This window comes from Trichophyton rubrum (assembly GCF_000151425.1).
Source record: "Trichophyton rubrum CBS 118892 genomic scaffold supercont2.5, whole genome shotgun sequence".
NCBI classification, from domain to species: domain Eukaryota; kingdom Fungi; phylum Ascomycota; class Eurotiomycetes; order Onygenales; family Arthrodermataceae; genus Trichophyton; species Trichophyton rubrum.
The window spans coordinates 684,687-706,745 of NW_003456424.1; the positions used below are offsets into that span (position 1 = coordinate 684,687).

Consider the following 22,059-nt stretch of genomic DNA (forward strand, 5'->3'; position numbering starts at 1 on the left):
AGCAGTCTCATCCAAAGGAAATGGGACGGACGACCTTGTAAAGACATCACTCATCTATCACCCATATAGACTCCGTCAGATTTTCAATGCTGGCTGCAGTTAATCAATTGAGGGGAACCGCCAGCCGCAAAACAACGCTACATGCGGAATTTTGCAAATTTATGCTTATAATATTGGGGTAAACGCTTACCCCGTATTTATAACCATTCCCTCCACCCTTTTTATCGCAAAGTTAAAGTAGAATCCACATCTGCCTATTGAATCTTCAGACATATTATAACAAACTAGTTAACGTATTAATTTTGAGTATCATGAAAACATCCCGATTTGCTTCGTGTAGTTTCAGCGTCTCTCTCCAAGACTTAGCAGACAATTGTGCACGGGAAATTCAGTATTTAGCGGCTTTCCTTTAAGCGAGTATTGGGATGCAATCAATTCCAACGTAGCCTCCATGGCCACATCATCAAGGAACGGAGCATATTCAAAGTGCTGCGCATATTTTAACCACGGATTCTTGATCTCTATTTGCTGAATCAAGCCTCAAACCGCGGCTAATGCACCCCGAAGTGATAGTGACTCCTTCCTGGAACACGAGATATGAACCTGTAAGATGACGACATTGACAGAATATTTCACAAGTGACATCTATGGCTTCAACTATTGTACTAATACTATGACAGGTAAGGTGATCCATGTACACTGGCACGTAAACACCATCGATGCAACTATTAGTAGTGTTGTAGGAGGCCATGTTGTCATGGTACTGATTTCTCCTTCAACGGTGCAAATACATTCATCCACAGTTCACTGGCCTCTCCTACATAGTAGGTAAGATCCATGTCTGCCATCCCGGCCTCTTCATCGCCCGCAATGGTCTCAAGCTGGGAGATAATATTCTCCAGTCCAAATGCTTTTCCCGTGGCCTGAGTACTGCCCGCATCAAGCATGACGTTGACCACATGGATGTGAAAATGGTAGTAGGTAGGCTGATAGTGAACGTACAACTTGATCTGGTCCCGTTCCATTGAAGGATAGACCTTGACAACGCTGTCAAGTATGCGCTTTCGCATGTGCTTCAACCACGGTACATGTTTCTTCTTTAGATCACGCAGGCTCCAGATATCTCGTCGCTGAACAAGGGTCAGCAGCCGAAGTGTACCCATTGTCTTACGGTCCCAGTTTAGGTCTGGAAGTAGCAGGAACCCTTCCTCCTCATCTTGATGACGATAGAGCACATCCTCTTGCTCCTTGCGCCCCTCGATGATATTATAAACCCAGTTCAGACGGCCGGCTTCACGTTTGCCAGACATGTAAGGGCGGACATGTTCCCGGTAGATGGTTGGTGTCTCCGTGACCATGCGTACCAATTGTACTGAGTATTTAGCAATATGTTGGGGTGTGCATGGGTAAATAAGGGTAAGCTTCAAATCGGGTGAGGCGGGCGAGGACGGGGAACAGGCGAGGGCCCAGTGGTAAATGTCATTTGCACTAATGAGAGATACATGAGTAAGAGAAGTGCACAGCGAGGCCAAGGAAGCCTGGTCGACGGCGAAGGCGGCGCGTTCCACGAGCAGGATGGCAGGTTGATCGTCGATGGAGCCGAGAAGCGAGATACGCCGGTCGTTCTGGTCTGGTATGGATACCCGAGTTAGCGGCAGCTGCACGGGTAAGGATCCGATTATTCGATTAGGACGCCATACCTTGATTGAGCAGCCGTTCAAGACTGAATCGCTTCACCAAGCCGGTGACATCTACTTGATTCTCCCCCATACCTGTCATCGTCGTGCCCGCTGGCTTGATATGATCTGATCCGGTAGGAAAAAAACAAACTTTCTGTTAGCCAGCAAACTTGGCAATTACATAATATCAAATTGTCTTATGTAATCTTCCATGGCTTTGACTTCCTAACAACAGGCGGCTTGAGTGGACTCGGAGATGCTCCATCTTATGCGGGGCACAGTTGTGGGCATGAACCTATAACCAGCAGCACTATTATTGGGCAGGAACTTGAGCTGCCCGCGACCAAGAGATGAACCCAACCATCTGGTCCGAGATGGAGCATCCAACACTTTATGCAAGCGGACAAGGCAATCTTCAAGGCGGTCTCAATATCCTCTCCCTCCCTCCCGGCTCTTCCCAACTTATACTCCGCTCCTTTACAGAGACCTTTGTTTGCCTTCTTTTGCATGGCGACTTCCTCTTGCTCTTGACATGTTGACTGCCTCTTTTAGACAATCTTATCTAATCTTTAGCTATTAATAGGACGGGATGACATAATCACGGATATGTCCTTGGCGAGGCTTGACCTAGTTAAACATGCAGCACGTGCCTTCCCGTGACAACCCTACTGGCTGTTGTCCTCACTTTTCTCGCCTTCTTCTTTCCTTTTCCACACGACAGAAACTTCCCTGTCGACATCCTTACTCAGTTCACTAAATTATTCGGAGATTGCAGTCCAGGAAGCAAGGAAAAAGCAAGAAAGGAACGACAGCACAAGGGAGGACCAGCCTTTTCACCGCCGCCAGCCTACTAAGTAGCTTGCCTCTCGAGCTAGAAGACGGAATCCTCTGAGCCCATGCCCAAGGAATACAAGGGCTCGGCGATGGCGTGGAGCAGCACGTTGCAGTAGTTGGCGAGCTGACTCGTGATGTAAGATGATGCAAAGGCGCGCCGCCTGGCAAGGGTGTGCGTTCCTTTCCTCGACAACGTGGGAGGTGGACCGAGATCAAAGGCCAATATCGAAAGGAGCAAGACGGACGAAGACGGGCAGAGCATGGGTACAGAGGGCTAGGGGAGGCGAGGTTCGTGTTGGCAGATGTGCATATAAGGGAGAGCTTTACCTGGCCCCATTGACTTTCTCTTCTTCTTCCTCTTGCACTTCCTCGTCCAAGCCAGGCAGACAGACACGATGAAGTTCACCGTCCTTGTCGCCTCCGCCTTTGCCTCCACAGCTTTTGCCCAGACCTTCCAGCGTCTGGGTGGCTGTCCAGACCTGGGATGTATCTTCCCGCCGGACAAGTAGGCCGCCGCCCGCAAATAATCTCGCATCGAGGGATAATAGTGATGCTAACAGACGGTGTAGGGCCGAGTTCTTGTCTGGACAGTTCTTCGACATCCGTCTTGAAGTGCACTCGCCCGTCAACGGATCCGAAGCCCGGGTCGGTGGTCCAGATGAGAAGTTCACATTCACCATTGAGCGCAAGGGACGCGGACACCAGCAGCCACAGCCGGCCACCCAGTTCTTCAAGACCGAAGAGCCCAAGCTTGAGAAGTGGCAATTCTCCTGGTACGAGGATCTGTTCGCCAAAGATGCTGGGAAGCCCTCTATCGTCAATGTCGCATCTAAGGCCTTCCGACGTGTCAGCCTGGACCGTCCTGGCATCTACGAGGCCGTTTTAACCTACTACAATGGCAAGAAAACCACTGCTACCTGGGAGGTCAAAGAGCTACGCACCCGTCGCCGTGCGAAGAATGTCATCCTCTTCATTGGCGATGGCATGACCACCAACATGATCACTGCTGCTCGTCTCATGGCCCATCAATCCATCAATGGCAAGTACCAGTCCAAGATGCAGATGGACCAGTTCCCCGTCCTTGGCCACCAAATGACCCATTCCATGGACTCCTTCATCACCGACTCAGCTAACTCAGCCACCGCCCTCTACACCGGCCACAAGTCCACTGTCAACGCGTTGAACGTGTACCGTGACTCTTCTAAGTCTCCCTTCGATGATCCCAAGTTCGAGACCATTGCTGAGATCTTCCGCCGTGTCAACCCTGGTGCTGGTGTTGGTATCGTTTCTACCGCTCACTTGTCTGATGCCACCCCTGCTGCTCTGACTGCCCACACTAGTGACCGTGGCCAGAGTGCTCATGTTATCGACACCTATTTCCACGGTCTCTCCAACTACACCTGGACTCAGTGGGATGGCCCCGATGTTCTCTTTGGTGGAGGTGCTGAGGACTTTCTTCCCAACGATGACAACAAGAAGCAGAACTACTACGAGATGTTTAAAAAGAAGGGATACAGCCTCTCCTGGAACGCCACAGCCCTCGCCCAGGCTTCTAACGACGATCGTGCCCTTGGTGTTTTCTCCACCAGTGTCATGGCTAAATGGCTCGACCGCAATGTCTACAAGGAAAATCTGAAAAACCAGAAGAACTACCCCGATGGTTCTGACAAGGACGCCGATGACCAGCCCGGTCTCAAGGAGATGACCCTCAAGGCCGTTGACATCCTCCACACCCGTAACCGCAACCACCGCGAGAGCCGTGGCAAGGGTTTCTTCCTCATGTCCGAAGCTGCCAGCATCGACAAGCAGATGCACACCATGGACTACGACCGTGCACTTGGTGAGCTTCTCGAGCTTGACGACACCGTTCGCGCTACCATTACCAAGCTCCGTGCTCTAGGAGAATTGGATGATACTCTTATCATCGTCACTGCCGACCACGGTCACGGCTTCGATGTCACCGGATCTGTTGACACCAAGTACCTCGCCGAGCAGAAGTCTGATCGCGAGAAGCGTAAGGCTATCGGTACCTACTTCAACTCTGGTCTCTCCCAGTACACCGTCCAGAAGCAGGGTTCTCTCAAGTACTCGGAGGGTGTCCACTTTCCCGCTCAATGGGACCCACGCTACACCCTTCACAGTGGCCTTGGTGCTCACCCTGACAAGCGTGAGAACTACCAGGTCCATAAGGATGGACCTCGTCTCCCAGCTACTACCGCTCGTGGAACTAAGGACTACTATGTCAACTACAAGGATGCCGTTACGGGCTTTATCGTCAACGGCACCATTGCTCCAGATGAAGGCCAGGGTGTCCACTCTCTCACGGACGTTCCTGTCTTCGCCATGGGACCATGTCAGGAAGACTTTGGCGGTGTCTACAACTCCGTTGACGTTTTCTTCCGTATGGCCCAGTGCCTCGGTCTAAGCAAGACCAGATGGTAAACGTAGTTGTATAATTAAGTCTTTCATGTCCTTTGTTTATGATATTATTTAATGTCCGCAATGGAGCATATGTATATTTTTTATCCTAATCTTTTATGCTAGATATCGAAACAGTACCACTGAATATTGAACTCGTACCCTAAAGCTTAACCAACATCTAATATCTCATTAAAACAATAGTTTGTTCAATTTTTCAACTGTGCAGGTCCCGCTCTGTCGTCATGTATCTACATATACCTGTCAGTTCATGCATCTCCCTCATTCCCGCGAATCAAACGCACTTACCGAATGTGCAAACGATACCCACTCCTCCATAGACCGAACGTATAGGTCGTCGTCCGTAGGGAGCTTCTCGTGCTCCCATACTGTAAATGCAGAGAACCTTCCAACTGACTCAAGTTGAGAAAGAGGTTCTTCGTTATCTTCTTCATCCTCGCTTTCATATCCCGCCACTCTTTTGGTGACAGATTCATCTTTCGGCAGCTTGGTTACCACGACGCCTATTCATGTTAGACATGAGGTACATTGTAGCATACAAGATACGTACCGTGGTAGCCATCTGGGAGGGGTACGGAACGACCGCGCAACTTTCGGCCACGGAAATATGCAGTCGACACCAACTGTTCTATTCAATTGAGGGAAGATTTAGTGGACTTGTGGCTCACAAGCATGAGTGTAGGTATATTTAGTATGTACATACTGTTATCAGAACCCCCGTCGCGGACTGGATTCCAGTATCTTTTTGAGACTTCTACCGGGCCATCATGGTGAATTCGACAGGGTAGTATGTTCATCGACACAGATATTGGTGTATGAGCGCTGCTGACCCATGATTGGGACTGGGATGCATTCTCCTGGTCTGGTTCTGGCTGATCTTCCAGCCTTTGATCCCTCTCCTTGGCCGTCGCGGGCCGTAGAGCGAGCATTATTCCGATAATAGAACTTGGTCGCTGACGGGTTCGATCGATAGCTGCAGGCCAGGATGTATCTTCTAGTTGGGTATCAATGAGTTTCTTTATATCTTCTTTCCCGCGTTCTGAGTTGACGTTGAAATAAGGTATATGTTTTTAAGTTGGTTTTGACGCGTCGCGTTAGTCTCCATTCACCATATCACTTATCAGCCAAAAATTATATTCGCTTGTTCCTGAATGCAGTATTACTTCCTGGTAGATTACCTATTAAGCACAAAACCTGGCTTTGTACTTGATGTTAATAGGTAGCTTAATGTTAACTAAGAGGCAACGCCGCTGCTTTGCTCAATACGAAACGCTCTCTATGCAATCAGCACCTGTATATCTACAACATACCGGTAATTCTATTGATAGGCATTAACCGTAGTAATGACAATACGAAAAGGGTATCCACAGAAACTATAGGCATTAATAATCGGGTCACCTTTTCTTCTTCTTTGGCTTCTTCTTCTGTTCTCCAGATCCACCATCTACAAGAGCTGGCCGAGCAGGCCATCTCTTCGCATGTTCCTTCTCAAAACCGTCCTTGTCTCTACGAAAAAGCATCATTGTCGCCCTCGCATCTTCAACACTCGAGTGTGCACTGCCTTGTATCTCCAACCCTAACAACTGCGAAGCCAGAATTTTCAACTTTGGTGATCCACCCCCTGCCAACTTCCTGTATGGCGGGTATCGACTGGTATCTCTGATGTCCCGTTTTGGGTGACTGAGTAAGAGGGCTTCTAGATCGTTTCTTACAGCGTGGCCGATGAGGATACGGCCATCGAGCAATTTGGCCACGTCCTGCTGGACAGTCTCCAGCGACCGCGCCTCAGCCATGTGTTTTGGGAGGATGCCGCTTATCGCCGACCGCCAATCGGTAACCATTTCTTTAGGTCGGACATATGAATCGTAGACTTGATCACCATTATAATTCACAATGCTGACGCGGGCGAGGGCCGAGTCCCTGTCAGGGTCTGATCCTACGCCAACCATCTCGCAGTCGATTGCAACGTATTTTCCCACTTCGACACTGTCATACGTGCGTAAGCATCCCTTCACTGGTGACGTTAGAGGACATACATACTCAGAAGAGAGGCCTATATTCACTAGGTCCTTGTCAGATGATTTTTGACCTGAAAGCGTTTGTGCTGCATTGTCTTCATCAGTAGCCGCCGTAGATGTGGACATGGTCTTCCGCCGCTTAGATGCGTGTCCACGATAAGTGTCCTCCTTAATGCTGGTAGAATTTTTGGATGAGAATGACAGTTTCCTCCTCACACCACCATTGCATACTGCGGAGCTACCAGTTGATGTCTGTTTTTTTGTAGCTGAACTCTTACCAGCCGTAGTATTGCTGGATTTCAGAGTCTGCTGAAGCTTTTTCCAATTGCTTGAAAGATTTTTTCGCTCCATCCCAGCTATATAGTGTGTACCCCGTCTACCCCGCAGCCTCCCATTGATGAAGTCACCTCTGTTGCCTTTTTTCCCCCTGTCGCTTGCGGCTTGAAAATATTAATCTGAGGCCAGAAGGTCTTATCATCGATACAAACAGTGCAAACAATTCACTGATTATGTAACGTTTTGGTCTAGCCCTCGTGGGCGCGTGGAAATAGACGCGGGCAGAACCTTAAAATGGAACATACAGGCTCCCCAATTGTTTTCCAATATAATAATGATCTTAAGATTATGATAAGTGAGAGATTGCTGGTATAACAAGAGATAAAGACTAGTCATTTCTCGTATGTACATAATGCCGGAACTCCTAAACACCCTTGATCCTCCACTTTGGGCCAAAAACGATATCTAGAGTTTGCGATTGGCCTTTTCAAACTGATGGGACTTTGAAGTCTTTGTATGTCCACTTTTCCGTTGCTTTTCTCTTTGCCTTTTTGGCCTGTGTGATTGGATTGCGGGCTTCTAGCTTGCCCTGGACCATCAGGGTTCTATATCTATCTGCTAGTAAGTTCCCTTCTGGCTTGAGGAGGAGAAGAGAATCTTTAAGTTCTTCCGGAAGAACCAACTCCAGCGGCTTGGCCGGTACGCTATGGATACGTGTTAGTGATGGGTATATTAGGAGCATAATGATTAGACTTACGGAGTTCTGCCACCAAATGGTCGCTTGCGGAGGGTAGGCTCGTCATCTTCAGACGATTCTTCAGCTTTGGCCACAGCCAGTTTTGCCTTCTCGTTCTCTTCAATCTGCTTTGAGATTGCTTTAGCTTGTGCAGCTTGCTGCTCCCTTTTCTTCATTTTAGCCTCCGCCTTCGCTTTTCTCTCTGCCTCTTTCCTCCTTAAAATTTTATTTCGCTGTGCCTTTGTTTTCCTCTCAGGTCGTTTCTTCTTCATTGACTCAGCTTCGTATTCACTTTCGAACCCTTCCCATACACTTTCGTCGTCAGATTTTATTTGCCCATCATCACCTTCAGCTGCTTCAATACGTGCGATTCGGTCTGCTTCCCTCTTCTGCTCATCTAATCGCAATTTCTCAGCTTCGACTTCCTTCTCTCCTTCCTTTGTAATAAGTTCATCCCAATCCTGGAAGGATGGGTTGTAACTTGTTCCTGCCTTGGGCTTTATCACCGATGGTATCGCTTTACCATTAGCCGCTAGTGATATAGGTGCATGGGACAAAGTCTTTGGGGCAACGACTGGCTTCTTTTTCTCCAGGAAGGAAAATTCCTGCTCTTCTTTGGCTTCCATCGCCCATGGGTCATGGACAACACTAGGCTGAATTGACGTTTCATCAAGTTTGGCTTCCCGTGCCACCTTTTTCAATCGTAGCCATTCTTCTCTAGTTACCCAATCACTTCGACTTTTCTTTGTCTTCGGCTCTATAACTCCATCTGTAACTCTGGAATTGGACGGGCGCTTACGGCTGTCGACTGCGCTTATAGCCGAACGCTGCGCAATAATCTCATCGGCACGTAAAGATTTAAATTTCTTTTGAACCTTTCGCTGAACTTCCTCATCTCCCGTAGGGTCTAGTATAAACAGTTCTTCGGACGGTTTCTCTGCCAGCACACCTCTATAAATCAGATATTAGCATATCAGTTACTCCAGAATGGAAGAAATTAAAAGAGTTTTGCATACCCTTTAATCTCTTCTTCTCGAACCTGGTCGAGTCCCTCTTGCACTTCAGTAACGTCGACATTTTTCCTCCATGCTTTCTTACCCTTTCGAGAGGGCTGCTTAAACTGTTGCGGGGCTCCCACTGTTGCCGACATGCTGAATTGTGATTTTGGGAGAAATAAAAGAAAACTGGCTAGAAGAGATCGTTCGTGTTATTATCCGCTGTTGCAATTTTCTTCATGGAGATAAAGTTATAACCTAATGTTTTGCGCCTGTGGTTGGTCAGTTAGTCCAGTTCATTAGTTATCGCGCTTGGCGCTAAAAGGCGCTAAAAGTCAAGACTTCACCTTTCTTCCCAAGCCGCAAGGGCTTTAGGCTACAAGACACTCTGTGGTGAACAAGAAATCCTGGGCAAAGTCTCGATACAACAATACAGTAAACATCGAGAGTCATCTGTCCGTCAATATGCCGGTCGTAAAAGGCGGTGTTTGGTAAGTCTTGCTTTGTTTCTTTTATTTTGTTCAACGCGGGTTGCTGATAACAGGCTACTAACCACTGTTCTAGGACCAATATCGAAGATGAAATCGTCAAGGTTGCTGTTTCCAAGTACGGCCTTAATCAATGGGCTCGAGTTTCTTCTCTTCTTGCGCGCAAGACCCCGAAACAATGTAAAGCTAGATGGTCAGAATGGCTAGATCCCGCCATCCGAAAGATCGAGTGGTCCAAAGAGGAGGACGAAAAACTTCTTCATCTAGCTAAATTGATGCCTACGCAATGGCGAACTATTGCTCCTATTGTTGGACGAACGGCTACGCAGTGCTTGGAGAGGTATCAGAAACTGTTAGATGAAGCCGAAGCCAGGGAATCAGACGAGCTAGGCCTGGGAGGGCCGGCTGGTGGCGAGGCTTCTGCCCCTAGTGCAGACGATGTTAGAAGACTACGGTAAGATAATTCTTACGCATTTGGTCTTTAGATTTACTGACGATCCCCGTGAAGACCAGGAGAGCTAGACCCCGATCCCGAATCCAAGCCTGCTCGTCCCGATACTATTGACCTCGATGAAGATGAGAAGGAGATGCTTAGTGAAGCACGAGCGCGTCTTGCTAACACCCAAGGCAAGAAAGCGAAGCGAAAAGCTAGAGAACGACAGCTAGAGGAATCCCGGCGACTTGCCGTCCTACAAAAAAGAAGAGAGCTCAAAAATGCGGGAATCAATATCAAAGTTGTCACGCGAAAGCCTGGTCAAATGGACTACAATGCGGATATACCATTCGAAAAGGCGCCTGCGCCCGGTTTCTACGATACACTTGATGAACAGTCAAGAAACGAACGTCAGCGTGCGAACTTCGATCCCCGCAAGCTCCAACTCGCAAGTAAACGGAAGGGAGACCAGGAAGAGGACGATGATAGGAAGAGACGGAAGAATGAAAAGAATGGCTCGTCTTCAGCCTTTGCGGCTGCTGCTAAAGCAGGCCAGATGCAGCGAATTCGTGAAGCGGAACAAAGCAGCAAACGTCGAGCACTGGTCCTCCCAAGTCCACAGGTAGGAGAAACTGAGCTGGAAGAGATTGTCAAAATGGGAATGGCTGGAGAACGCGCAAGTAAGATGGCGGGTGAAGATGGTAATGACGGAACTCGGGGGCTTGTCGGTAACTATTCTAATATTGTCGGGAACACGCCTATTCGAACACCCAGGGCATTACCGGAAGAAGACAGAATTGCGAATGAAATCCGAAATATCAAGGCATTGACGGAGACACAATCATCCCTCCTGGGCGGTGAAAATACTCCTCTCCTTGAAGGAGGCTCGACTGGATTCGAGGGAATAGCACCTCGCCAACACCAAATGATTACTCCGAACCCTATGGCGACGCCATTCCGACAGGGTATGGGAAATGCAGCAAACGCTACCCCAATGCGTGGGCCTGGTGCAACGCCTCTGCGAACCCCTAGAGACTCGTTAATGATTAATCTAGAAACTGGCGATCCTTACCAGCTTGTTGGTGCTACGCCCAGGGAGGTAAAAATGCGGGAAAACATTGCGAGACAAAATCTGCGATCCCAGCTTTCTTGTCTTCCCAAGCCCAAGGAGACGGAATGGGAGCTAGAGGAAATGCCTTCAGAACGGCCAGTCCCACAGTCCTTTAATGAGGTTTCAGAAGAGGATGCCTCTGAGCGTGATATGAGAAACAGACTTGCGGCCGAGAAAGCAGCGGAATTAGAATTTAAACGACAAACACAAGTCTATCAACAGGGGCTTCCTCGTCCGGCCTTGGTCAACATCCGGCGCCTAATGGAGGATGCTGATAAAATAGAATGTCCTGCTCGTCGACTTGTCGCGCTTGAGATGGCAAAGCTGATTGCGAATGATGCTCGAAAGTTTCCATTACCCGGAATTAGAGTCGAGGGTAAAATACCGAAACTAGACACGTTAGATGATGATCTAATATCAAAGGCAAGAGAAGAGGTAGATGCAGAGGCCGGGAAACTTGGAGCACAGTCGCAATGGAATGATAGTTTCCGGTCATCGTGGTCTACCCTTCATGTGTCTACCTCTACTTTGCCCGGGCTTTCACTATACAGTGAGGAAGGAGGAGATAATGAAGATCGTTTCGAACAAGAGAAGGAGGAGGTAACTCATGCGTTTGACAGTGTTCAGGCTAGCTTGCTGCAAGCCGCTGAGCAAGGTAACAAACTGGAGAAGAAGATTGCATTACATTTTGGGGGCTATCAGACTCGAGCAAAGACGTTGCGAAATAAAATAATCCAAGCTGATGAAGCCCTCAGCAAAGCTAACACGGCCCTCGACTCGTTCCGCACATTACAAATTGCGGAAGATGCAGCCATTGCCTTACGGCTTGAGAGTATTCGGGACGAAGTAACCTTTATTACGAGACGAGAGCGCGAAGCACAGGAGCTCTACAGGGCTAGAAAGGACGAGCTTGAATCTTTGGGTGGAGTGAATGGGTGCCATTGAAGGGAGTTTGTTCTATTTCAGCTCTTTTCTGGTGGAAAGTTTTGCCTTTGTTCTTAGTAATTCCTGTTCCTTTTTACTTCCCTGTTTCTCATTTTTGTATTTTTACTTATCTGCACAAGGCGTTCCAACTGTATCTAATGGTTAATTAACTATGGAATCACCTCTATCTTCGCTTTAGTGGTTCCTCTGCTCCGATACTTTGCCGCGCGTGTCAATATTTTGGTAGCGCGTGGCAATTAGCGGCGCCATCGCTACCCAGAACTTCAAAGGTCGAACGAGATTTTCGCTCGCAACCTCAAAGTCACATCTCAACAACATCCATCAAAATCATTATAACCAACGCGTATTTTATCAAATCTTCAGTTCTTATATCGCTAAATACCGTCTACCGCTTAATATGGGTGTCCCAGAAGGCTCCCAGGAGGCTGTTGAAACGCCAGACCCCGCGGATAGAGGTTTTGCCACCTTGAATACCCTGAGGTACGCTATGAAAAAACCGTGGCCTTACTCTAGTAGCATGACTATTCCTCTATTTCCTGTGCTTTCGATCATCTGAAACTGACCTCATCGTCCTTGCAGTATCGGAGTAAAGGTGTTTGTCGACAAAGTGAGAAACCATGCTGCCTATCTCATATCACGTGACTGATACTGACCAAGTGCTTAGGATGGAGAGCAGCGAAAGGCCGAGATTCTTTCAATAAAGCAGAAGAAAGGAGGGCCGACCTTCTAGTACGTCGCACTATTCCTGAGCTGCTGTGGTGTTGGATGGTACTAATATTGGCATAGTGTCCATTATGTGGACTTCAACAAGCGTCTTGATGGTAAGGATTTTTTGTTAATAGTAACTGTCCAAATCCTATGCTGATAACACGTTCAGAATGGATTGTTGCATCGCGAATCGATCTTACAAAGGAAGTTGAATGGCCCCAGCCGGAGAAACCTGAAAAGAAGAAAATATCAGGGGCGGCTGCGGCTGCGGCTGCTACCAAGGCGCAACCAAAGAATCTCAAGCGGGGACAGCATGCAAGCAGAGATGCTTCATCGACTCCAGATCTACTGTCTGGCAAGAGCCAGAACATTTCAAAAGCTCCAAGGCCTTCAAAAGCTGGAGGCAAAGAAAATCAGGAAGATGAAAGTAGTACACCATTCGAAATATCCATGCTTGGCAGCGAGGGGCCATCCGTGAGTGGCACACCTCGAGTTCGTGACGGAGAGTCAGAAGATGTTGAGATGGCCGATATCCAATCCGAGGTCGAGGCGAAGGCTGTTCTCAAGGAAGAACAAGATAAGCTCGCTGCTGACACAACCAGGGAAGTCGAAATTGAAAAGTTAAGAACAGGAGGGAGCATGACTCAAAATCTTACTGAAATCCATCGTGTACGGAACTTAAGTAAGATCCAAATGGGTAAATTCGAGATTGAGCCGTGGTACTTCTCTCCTTATCCTATGTCCTTTAGTGATGCCGATATGATCTACATCGACGAATTCTGCCTCAGCTACTTTGATAACGAACGTGCGTTCCGCAGACATCGGAGCAAGTGTACCTTACTACATCCACCAGGAAACGAGATATACCGGGATGACCATGTTTCATTTTTTGAAGTTGATGGCAGACGACAAAGGACATGGTGCAGAAACCTCTGTCTACTCAGCAAGCTGTTTTTAGACCACAAGACGTTATACTACGATGTCGATCCATTCCTATTCTACTGTATGACTACACGGGATGCCAACGGATGCCATCTTGTCGGATATTTCTCTAAGGAAAAGGAGTCTGCCGAAGGATATAACGTTGCGTGTATCCTGACTTTGCCTCAGTACCAACGTCGTGGGTTTGGTCGACTGCTTATCGCCTTCAGCTATGAGCTTAGCAAGCGGGAAGGGAAGCTAGGCTCTCCTGAAAAGCCTCTTAGTGACCTAGGTTTACTGAGCTATCGCCAGTATTGGAGGGAAACGCTTGTTGAACTTCTTGTTGAGCCAGGCCGAGACGCAATTAGCGAGAGCGAGTTAGCTACGTTAAGTGCGATGACTGAAAAGGATGTTCATGAGACATTGGTGGTGCTAGGACTGCTACGGTATAATGTAAGTCGTCCGCAATCCATACTAATCACATTATCGACTTAATGGCCTGTTTCTGACTGACGTCAATAGAAAGGAAACTGGGTCTTGGTGTTAACAGATAGCGTGATGGAGCAACATAAGAAGCGTCTCGAAAAAGAGAAAGTCAAGGGCGCTAGGAATATTGACCCTACACGTCTCCAGTGGAAGCCACCGGTCTTCAATGCCTCCAGTAGAACATGGAACTGGTAATGGAGTCGAAGTATGGAACAGTTTATTAATGCTTTTACGGGTGGTTTAGCAAGCGATGCATCTTTATGATCTTTGTTTTTTGTGACCTTTAGGTCAGGCGGATGATTCATGTAGCTAAGATCTGTATATTATTCGTGTCCAAGGAGACCTTTCATGTTACTATAAACATGTCAGCACTGACTGGGCGATAACTAGCCTGCTGCTTGCCCACGTTATATTGAGAGACAACGGGCATGCAAAAAAAATTGATTACAGGGGCAAGGAATAAATAATGTTACAAGTCTTCAATTTCAGCCACCTATCGCTTCCTTTGAAATAACAAAGAATTAGAGATAACTAGTTGAGTAGGAGCTTGGAAATAATCCTTCCGGAATGTCCTTAGCACAGTGTTGTGTGAGACAATCTCGGTTGCGAGGTTGCAGAGGTTCGAGCGATAGTATTAAGAAAGGCGAAGACGAAGCTAGGAGGTGGAGAAGTCGACTTAGGGAGGCAGACAGAGAACAGGTGGCAAGGCGAACGAGAAAGTATTGATGAAGTGTGATGATGACTGACAAAAGAGAGAAGGAAAATAGGGGTAGAAAAACTATCCATGCTTGGTAGGATCCGCCCGAAACAGAAAAGCAAAACAAAGAAAAAAAAGAAAAAGAAAAAAAAAGATACAAACTTGACTTGCGGAAGATTCAAGTCTGTGTTCATCTCACGAAATTAGTTATTCATGGCTATCGAGACGCGAAAAGAGAGGAAAAAGGGTGAGGGTAGTGAATCATGAGGTTAGCATGCCTATTTTGTGCTGCTTTGATGGGATCTGTGAGAACCCTGGCGGGCGGAACTCGAGAGAGACGCCGGCGATGTAGTGTTGGCCGTACTAGACACAGGCTTTTTTGTAGGGTGTGAGTTTTGATATGATCCGCTCCCTTCTCTAGATCTTGGGTTCCGTGACCGGTTCTTTGGATTCGAACGGAATTTTCCTGAGCTGCTCCCGCCTCGTTTAGGCAAGGGAACCATTTTCAATCCCTTTCCTGGTGGTCGAACTATAACAGAGACTTCCCCGTTGCTATCCCGTTCAATACTACCAATGATATACGGCTCAATACTTTGTGATAACACCGGTTTCTGGTACTTGGTTCGGAAGCGCGACTGCTTTGGGGCTGGATGCCACGCAGCTCGTGGGGCCATATCAGGGACTTTGACAACAGGCAAGGAGCCTGCCTCGCGATCTTCGAATATTGCTTCTTCGTCCTCAACCTCTTTAGTCGTTGCTCTACCGGGGTCGCCTGTAAATTTCCGCTTCTCATCATATTGTGGAAAAGATACGGCTGCAGATGAGGAACTCGATATTACATCCAGGGGTTCCTTGGTTGCAGACGCAACTGCGAGTGAGCTGTTCTTCCTCTGAGCAGGTTGGGATGTCTTCTTTCCAAATAGTCCGTTGAATCTGTCTTGCCAGGAAGTGGTACTCGCAATTGGCTGTGCAGGCGTTCGTGCAGGAGGAGGTGAAGCAACCATGGCAGCGAAGGTTGCGGGAGCTGGGGGAGGAGGCGGTGGGCTAGGAGTGGAGAGGGAGCCTGGAGGGAGTTTCACGCGAGGTTTGGGGTTGGGAAGGTGAACTAATGGTCTTTGAGAATCACCCGTGAACACGGGGTGGCTGGACACTTCCTCCGGTGGGGGGGGAGATTGGCTGCGAGGGGGCAGAATCTCTTGATTGTTTAGGCGCTTTGGTTCAGAAGCCGGTGGGAAGAAACGGGAGCCACGAGTCGAGGGTGGGGGCACAGCTTTCTGTTTATCACTAAAAGAAAGACCGCTGACAGAATCAATTTGAGGGAAAGGAGAAGGTTGGGGCTCCTTGTCAGAAGTTGTAGACACCACTCCAATGATATTTCTATTCCCCGGACGTTCTCCAGCTTCAACCTGTCTCCAAGTTTCATTGAAGGTTGTTTGGAGAGAGGAGGCAATTCCTGTCTTGGCTTCTTCTTCACGAAGAGCTTTGAGATCTTGATGAAACCTTTCATTCTCTTCCAATTCAGACTTTCTAGCAACCAAATGAAAATTACTCCAAGCTGCAGTTTCCTGGTTACGGTGTGGCAATCGGTCTTGTTGCCATCGTTGTCCTTGGTTATAGGACGGTGGTGCAATCGGTCCGGGTGGAGCTATTGGTTTGGGATTGTCACCCATGCGATCCGGCCGCATATGGTCAGAAGATGATAGAGGTGATAATGTTTTTGCGTTATCTGGACCTGTTTTGGAGGGAGGTGGTAGAGGGCGAGATATTCCTTCCGGAATTTCAGCCCCTTCCTGGGCCTGCTGGGGATAGAGGTGCTGTTGTTCAGTCAAACCTAAAGAACTGAGATCTGATGGGAAGCTAGCAAGATTCCTATCAAAGGTGCCATTGCCCAAAGCTTTGTCATTACTTGGTGGTCCCCAAAGAGCACCAAGACCCGCTGTGTGACCTTTTGAGCTAGGCCAACTGTATGTAGACGTTGATGGAACAGAATACTTCCAATTTGGCGGTCTCTCCTCTGGTTGCGGTCCATAGATAGGCTGTGAGGTTTTAGCCTGGCCCTCTTGAGTACGTTTTGAACCGTTAACAGTGGGTGAGGCATCAGGCATTGCTTGCTTATGAGAAAGGGGTGCTTGATGATTTTGCGCCTGGTTTCCGACTTGCTGGGGCTTCTCAGGGTGTTTCTCGGAAGAAGCTACTAACTTCTTCACCGACTCGGGGTGATGGACCTTCATCATGCCGTATTGCTTAGGTTCTCCTGTTAATTCCGGAACAGGAGGTTTCGGAGGTGAGGATATGGCAGTAGTTGATGTTGATGGTGGACCGGTTGGCTTCTTTGATTCTGAATTCGATGATGGCGTGCTGTCTTTTGCACCTGGGAGCTCATTGGCAGGTACACCCATAGACTGCAATTTTATCCTTATGCGTTCTTGCTTTGCTGCTTCTTCTTTAGCTTCCTGTTCTAGTCGTCGTTGTCTGGCCATTTCTCGTTTCTCCCGCATGATTCTTTGTTGCATTGCAACAGGGTCTTCTACCATGACTGGAGGCTGAGAGGTTTGGCCATCCACGGCACCTTGAGAGGGTGCATTGGTTTGAGAGCTAGGCGAAGCCTGATGAAAGTTGGGAGGTCCATGATCAAGACTCCTGTGTGACTGCTGAGATGGGGAACCTAGACTCGGGGCCACTGGACCATTTTGCATTTGACGGGCATTTGGTGAGGCTGACCTCTCAAGCGTCCCTGTGGACGGTGGTCCTCCTTTGGATGGAAGTTCGGGTCTAGTCAAAGACATTCTTCTGGCGAATCCTCCACTACTGCCACTTACATTCGACGAAGCGCGTCGACGTCCCCACTGGCTCCCTTCTGTAGGGCTTCTGTGAGTCTGAAAGGCAGGTGATGGTTCCGCGGGTCCAGGTTGTTCATGCATAGACCGTTGAAGGAGGGAAGCAGGCCTAAAATGACCATCATTCTTCCCCGATCTGTCATTTCTCAGGTGTCCATGTCTGTTGTCTGAGACGGGTTCGTATCGACCTGATTGCGAATTGTAAAGTTCTCGAGGAGCGGTAGGTTGTCGATCTCTCCAAGACCTATTGAAGTCATCGGCAGCAATTTCTTTCGTAGGAGGAGCTGGACCGGCATCTAACCTAGAAGGCTCGCCATGGTTAAACCGAGGAACTTGATTTTGAGCTGGAGGATTAGGTGCTAGAGGAGAGGCCTTTTCCACAGGCGGTAATGGGGCCCACGGCGACCGCACCGCAGCAGCGCCCTTTGATGTTAGTGTGGGCTTATCATTGGTATTTTTTGACAAATCGCCACCCTGTTTAGATTGCTGCTTTTCGGCGCTTGCACCGACTTTTAAGATTGTAGTATTCGACCCAAGGGAACTTGACGGTTTCGAAAGTAAAAGTTTAGGGGCTTCGCGTGCTGGTGGCATATTGTTGGCTGGTGAGGGTTGTCTTTTTTGATCGTTTGAGTTATTAGCTAGAGTACTGGTCTCTTGGGATCCCGGCGCACTGCCTTCGGTATGAGTCAAAGTAATTTTTGTGCCATCGTTCCATTCAATAGTTTCGGGAGCCCAGTCATCCTCGTCGTCATCAATATCGGCCCATTTGGCCTCCTTCTCGTTGTCGTCTGTCTGTATGCGTGATGTCATGTGAATTCCATATTGTTGCTTCAGCTCTTCATCCGTTAGGTGTTTTGTCGGGGGTGGTTGAACAGCTACATCGAAATACTGTTAATTCGTAGAAAGCCATGACGTTACGGAAGACACTTACGCCGATTTTTATTCCATACTAGATTGGCATCGGGGGCACCCGAGACATTTTTACTTCCTGCCGTAGATGTCCGGGGAGAAGAATCCCGTAGCCCACTTCCAGATTTTGCGACTAGCCGAGGCCTCGAGCTCAAAGGTGTCGATGTAGATGACGGCGGAGTTGATGTTAGAAACGGTGCTGTGTATAGAGTATCAACATTTTGTCCTTGAAGAACATATAAAGCTCGTCATGAAAAAGGAAGAGTGCATACCTTTCTCCGGGCTTGCTTTGCTATTTCCATTCGAACCCGGAGGTTTTGTCACGGAAAATTTGGCGAAGGAAACTGGTTTGAATGATGCCGGCCTTTTCACAGAACTTGTTCGAGAGTGTTGTGCCCCATCAGTGTTAGATCGTGCGTCCGGTCGACTCGCATCTGTATCCGATCCTCCACTCCCATCTCCAACGTTTGGCGATAAGCTGGTATTGGCATCGTTGCTCTCCGATCCGACTCCGTTAGTCTCAGTCGACGATGGGTTACCCGTTGATATTTCCTGCGATGAATGTGTGTTTGCCTTTGGTTTTGAGTTGTTATCAGAAGCTTGAACATCCCCCCGGTCCCCTCCAGCAGTCAAATTGTCAGGTTTGCTCGCAGGAACGTCGGAAGGCGAGAGGTCGCCGCCCGACCGGGTTTGGTTTACCACATCGTTGCTGCTCCGCTCTGCCATAACAATGCTCTATAGCTTCAAGAAACATAGGTCAGCGCCATCCAGGACTCACAACTTTTGCCTTCTGTTTTTCGCAAAACAGGCCAGACAAAAACGAACGACGGTATAAGTGGGAAACGTACGTATCGTCAAAGACTAGTTATTGCGACGGAGAACCACACAAGTAGCCTATCCGCAGGGAGGACTTTCACAAGCAGGCCGGTCGAACACGCGTTGGCAGAAGATGCAGCAGAAGCTTCCTTGCTATTCCGGTGAGGCAAAAGAAAAGGTCGAACCAAAAGTCCCAACTACAGTAAGCCCAGGAACGCCGATAACAGGCCGGAAACAAGACGCCGGTTGTTGTCAAGATAGTTGACGGTGTTGTAGAATTCAAGATCAATAGAAGAGTGAAAAGTGACACTTTTGAAAGACGAAAGTCGGCCAGCTGCGCCAAGACGAGTCGCCCAAACAGGCTAGCGCGGTACATACACACCAACTTCCAGTCAGGATATTTTGCGGCAGGCAAGGACGAGCAGGTAAGAGGATGGCAATTAGAGGATAGAAAATATAGGTTTAAGCAAGTGATTCATTCTATTGAATATCTACATGTATGTGGTACAGCGTCATTTGTTATTCGACTAGTGAGGGTTGTTCTTGTGGTGGCCTGGGGGCAGGAAGTAGCAGTTAGCATACGGCTTTCTATCCAAGGGAGCGTAGGTAGGCACCAGGAGCACTTACGGAGGTGGGTAACGTATTGTATGCTGTAGCCGACGAGGGTCAGGCCAATAATTAGATGGACAAGAGCTGTAAAGTAACAGTTAGCTATATAATCGACGCAGACCTGAGGCTAACCTTTCTACCACAGGCAAAAAAAATAGACAACAATCGGCCGATTATATAAATAAATTATTGCAAAGGAATATTTTCAAGACTTACGAGCAGAAGAAGCGTTCTTGCCAAAGTATGCGGCCTGGTAACGAGCAAAAAGACCAGAGGGCTTGGCCTCGGGGGCCGGACCGCGTGGGAGTCTGGCGTAAAAGTCGCTCACACGTTCCATGCGAGCAGCATCCTTAGCAGCACCAATTGCCTAATAGCATTGTAAGCCGGCTGTATGAGTTCCTGTGTTGTATGCTTGCAATGGTGGTCGTTTTAATATCCACTGAGACCACGACACACAGAATCAAACGGAATTATGCGCAATTGAGGAGGATATTCCAGTATACGAACCGAAGGAGAGGCAATCTACACTGTATTAGCTATCAAATTCATTTCCTGACGTTATAGCACCAAGATTAGAACATACCTTTGGGGGAATGAGGGTAGAGATCCCTCGTCTGGCAATGAAGCTCATGATGATCGGATCTTTCCGCGGAGAACCAGGTTAGCGTACTGAAGACAATAACAGCCATGTAATAGTACCAGCAGGAGCTCAATTACCGTAGACACAGGTCACCGACTACGTGGTGGTGATAAAGAAGCGGAAGAGTTCGTGCTTTTTCGTCGATGACTCTGCCGTTGTTCGGACTGTGAGTGTCAAGTTGAAGTCGCAGCGAGGCCGCGCTAAACCGCATATGGATACCGGCACAACTGAAACTCCGCTGCTTACCTAATGCCCCGTGGCTAAGGTTCGAACTGGACGCAACCGGGAGATATTAAAAGAACGTCGCTGTTGAGCAGAATCACAACGCTACCCAGGCCTAACGCCGACGTATCTTCAGTTTCACGATGCCACTACTGCGAGCTGGCGGGCCCTCCGCCATTGGAGCCACCTGCTCCCGCTCCATTCGATCTGCATACGCCCTCAATGCCCGGTACCTAAGCTCCTCCACCACCCATCAAGCCGCTGGAGAGATCAAGACCACCACCCAAGATGCCCCCGCAACACCATCTACCGGAAGTGCTATAACCCGCAAAGAGTCTGCTGGTGAATCTATTCCACGCCATCAGCCCGACTACAATGCTACTGTTGACCATGGTACCTCGTAAGGGCCCTCTCTACCCTGGGCTTTCATACCAGTATAAAAATACATGTGCATGTGCATACTTGCTAACTGTTATTCCTCTCAGCCTGTTCTCTCCAGTTCCCAAGCGAGTAATGGACGGAAGCGAGCCAAGTGAAGTCGTTGCTGCTGCCGTTCTCTCAGGTGCTCCAACAGACCTTCAGGCCCGAACAGTCAGGTAGCGTTCCGCCAGACCCTGGTTTCCAATTAATGATATAGCCTACTCACCTTTGCTCTATCACAGAATATACCGTAGTGCCAAACCAGCTACTCAATCTGGTACCTGGCGCAGCCACCACTGGAGGATGGACTGGGATGTCCTATCCAAGGGTCACCGCTGGGAAAATCCACTAATGGGATGGCAGTCTTCCGCAGACGCTATGCAGGGAACCCATATCAATTTCAAGTCAAAAGAAGATGCAATTCGATTTGCTGAGAAGCAGGGGTACGAATATTTTGTTCAGGAGCCAAATGAGCGCGTTTTCCGCCCAAAGGCCTACGCAAACAACTTCCTACATGAGTCTAGGAAGCTCAAATACATCAAAACAAAATAAAGTGCCTACCGTTCCCAGTCATTTCATGTTGTGTATATAATATTTTTACAGCAGTAGCTTGTACGCTGTCGTTCTAGAAATTCATTTCCGTTATTTTTTTTATTTATTTATTTTTTTTTTTTTTAGATGCGTTTTTGGCTACTTTTCCTATAGCTGCCAAACGTTTGTTTGCTGCACTAACCATGGCAATCACGATAATTCTGCAGCATAGAAAAATAATAATAATAATAATAATCTATATGTTATCAAGTATGTATATTTAATCACAGATCACCCCCGTCATCAAAT

General features: G+C 48.2%; 10 protein-coding genes across 11 annotated transcripts; 4 read left to right on the top strand and 6 right to left on the bottom strand.

Annotated features, from left to right (window-relative positions):
- Window positions 1-120: 120 nt before the first annotated feature.
- Window positions 121-1,779, bottom strand: TERG_04977 (uncharacterized protein; the record flags this gene model as incomplete). The annotated part of the gene is made up of 2 exons (XM_003234335.2): window positions 121-1,630; window positions 1,701-1,779. The coding sequence occupies 2 exons, from the start codon at window positions 1,777-1,779 to the stop codon at window positions 756-758; spliced, it is 954 nt and encodes a 317-aa protein (XP_003234383.1). The 3' UTR covers window positions 121-755.
- A 12-nt stretch (window positions 1,780-1,791) lies between these two features.
- Window positions 1,792-4,955, top strand: TERG_04978 (uncharacterized protein; the record flags this gene model as incomplete). Its single annotated transcript, XM_003234336.2, has 2 exons — window positions 1,792-3,018; window positions 3,083-4,955. The coding sequence occupies exons 1-2, from the start codon at window positions 2,909-2,911 to the stop codon at window positions 4,953-4,955; spliced, it is 1,983 nt and encodes a 660-aa protein (XP_003234384.1). The 5' UTR covers window positions 1,792-2,908.
- A 185-nt stretch (window positions 4,956-5,140) lies between these two features.
- On the bottom strand, window positions 5,141-5,881 carry TERG_04979 (uncharacterized protein; the record flags this gene model as incomplete). Its single annotated transcript, XM_003234337.1, has 4 exons — window positions 5,141-5,182; window positions 5,241-5,455; window positions 5,503-5,580; window positions 5,656-5,881. 4 exons carry the CDS (start codon window positions 5,879-5,881, stop codon window positions 5,141-5,143), a joined length of 561 nt encoding a protein of 186 aa, XP_003234385.1.
- Window positions 5,882-6,346: 465 nt separating this feature from the next.
- Window positions 6,347-7,354, bottom strand: TERG_04980 (uncharacterized protein; the record flags this gene model as incomplete). Its single annotated transcript, XM_003234338.2, has 2 exons — window positions 6,993-7,354; window positions 6,347-6,938 (listed from the first exon to the last, which is right to left on the bottom strand). Exons 1-2 carry the CDS (start codon window positions 7,319-7,321, stop codon window positions 6,347-6,349), a joined length of 921 nt encoding a protein of 306 aa, XP_003234386.1. The 5' UTR covers window positions 7,322-7,354.
- Window positions 7,355-7,376: 22 nt separating this feature from the next.
- On the bottom strand, window positions 7,377-9,209 carry TERG_04981 (uncharacterized protein). The gene is made up of 2 exons (XM_047748352.1): window positions 8,999-9,209; window positions 7,377-8,933 (listed from the first exon to the last, which is right to left on the bottom strand). Exons 1-2 carry the CDS (start codon window positions 9,130-9,132, stop codon window positions 8,000-8,002), a joined length of 1,068 nt encoding a protein of 355 aa, XP_047604332.1. The 5' UTR covers window positions 9,133-9,209; the 3' UTR covers window positions 7,377-7,999.
- Window positions 9,210-9,442: 233 nt separating this feature from the next.
- TERG_04982 (pre-mRNA-splicing factor cef1) lies at window positions 9,443-11,954 on the top strand (the record flags this gene model as incomplete). Its single annotated transcript, XM_003234340.1, has 3 exons — window positions 9,443-9,468; window positions 9,542-9,919; window positions 9,974-11,954. 3 exons carry the CDS (start codon window positions 9,443-9,445, stop codon window positions 11,952-11,954), a joined length of 2,385 nt encoding a protein of 794 aa, XP_003234388.1.
- A 397-nt stretch (window positions 11,955-12,351) lies between these two features.
- Window positions 12,352-14,264, top strand: TERG_04983 (histone acetyltransferase esa1; the record flags this gene model as incomplete). Its single annotated transcript, XM_047748353.1, has 6 exons — window positions 12,352-12,434; window positions 12,534-12,561; window positions 12,619-12,683; window positions 12,741-12,775; window positions 12,832-14,036; window positions 14,106-14,264. The coding sequence occupies 6 exons, from the start codon at window positions 12,352-12,354 to the stop codon at window positions 14,262-14,264; spliced, it is 1,575 nt and encodes a 524-aa protein (XP_047604333.1).
- Window positions 14,265-15,044: 780 nt separating this feature from the next.
- Window positions 15,045-19,238, bottom strand: TERG_04984 (uncharacterized protein; the record flags this gene model as incomplete). Its single annotated transcript, XM_003234342.1, has 3 exons — window positions 15,045-18,478; window positions 18,535-18,711; window positions 18,785-19,238. The coding sequence occupies 3 exons, from the start codon at window positions 19,236-19,238 to the stop codon at window positions 15,045-15,047; spliced, it is 4,065 nt and encodes a 1,354-aa protein (XP_003234390.1).
- Window positions 19,239-19,855: 617 nt separating this feature from the next.
- Window positions 19,856-20,568, bottom strand: TERG_04985 (uncharacterized protein; the record flags this gene model as incomplete). The annotated part of the gene is made up of 5 exons (XM_003234343.1): window positions 19,856-19,881; window positions 19,956-20,021; window positions 20,154-20,304; window positions 20,445-20,459; window positions 20,521-20,568. The coding sequence occupies 5 exons, from the start codon at window positions 20,566-20,568 to the stop codon at window positions 19,856-19,858; spliced, it is 306 nt and encodes a 101-aa protein (XP_003234391.1).
- Window positions 20,569-20,734: 166 nt separating this feature from the next.
- Window positions 20,735-21,872, top strand: TERG_04986 (uncharacterized protein). Of its 2 annotated transcripts, XM_003234344.2 has the most exons (3): window positions 20,735-21,199; window positions 21,285-21,395; window positions 21,462-21,872. In XM_003234344.2, the coding sequence occupies exons 1-3, from the start codon at window positions 20,943-20,945 to the stop codon at window positions 21,769-21,771; spliced, it is 678 nt and encodes a 225-aa protein (XP_003234392.1). In that variant the 5' UTR covers window positions 20,735-20,942; the 3' UTR covers window positions 21,772-21,872. The 2 variants fall into 2 exon arrangements, with proteins under 2 accessions (XP_003234392.1, XP_047606464.1); XM_047749894.1 differs by having other exon boundaries at window positions 20,735-21,395.
- Window positions 21,873-22,059: the final 187 nt, after the last annotated feature.

Excerpts from the sequence above, each read along its gene's own strand:
- TERG_04986 (XM_003234344.2), top strand. The coding sequence starts at position 20,943 with ATGCCACTACTGCGAGCTGGCGGGCCCTCCGCCATTGGAGCCACCTGC. Across the intron at positions 21,200-21,284 it reads ACTGTTGACCATGGTACCTC|CCTGTTCTCTCCAGTTCCCA; the intron begins GTAAGGGCCCTC and ends TATTCCTCTCAG. Across the intron at positions 21,396-21,461 it reads CTTCAGGCCCGAACAGTCAG|AATATACCGTAGTGCCAAAC; the intron begins GTAGCGTTCCGC and ends GCTCTATCACAG.
- TERG_04981 (XM_047748352.1), bottom strand. The coding sequence starts at position 9,132 with ATGTCGGCAACAGTGGGAGCCCCGCAACAGTTTAAGCAGCCCTCTCGA. Across the intron at positions 8,934-8,998 it reads CGAGAAGAAGAGATTAAAGG|AGGTGTGCTGGCAGAGAAAC; the intron begins GTATGCAAAACT and ends TCTGATTTATAG.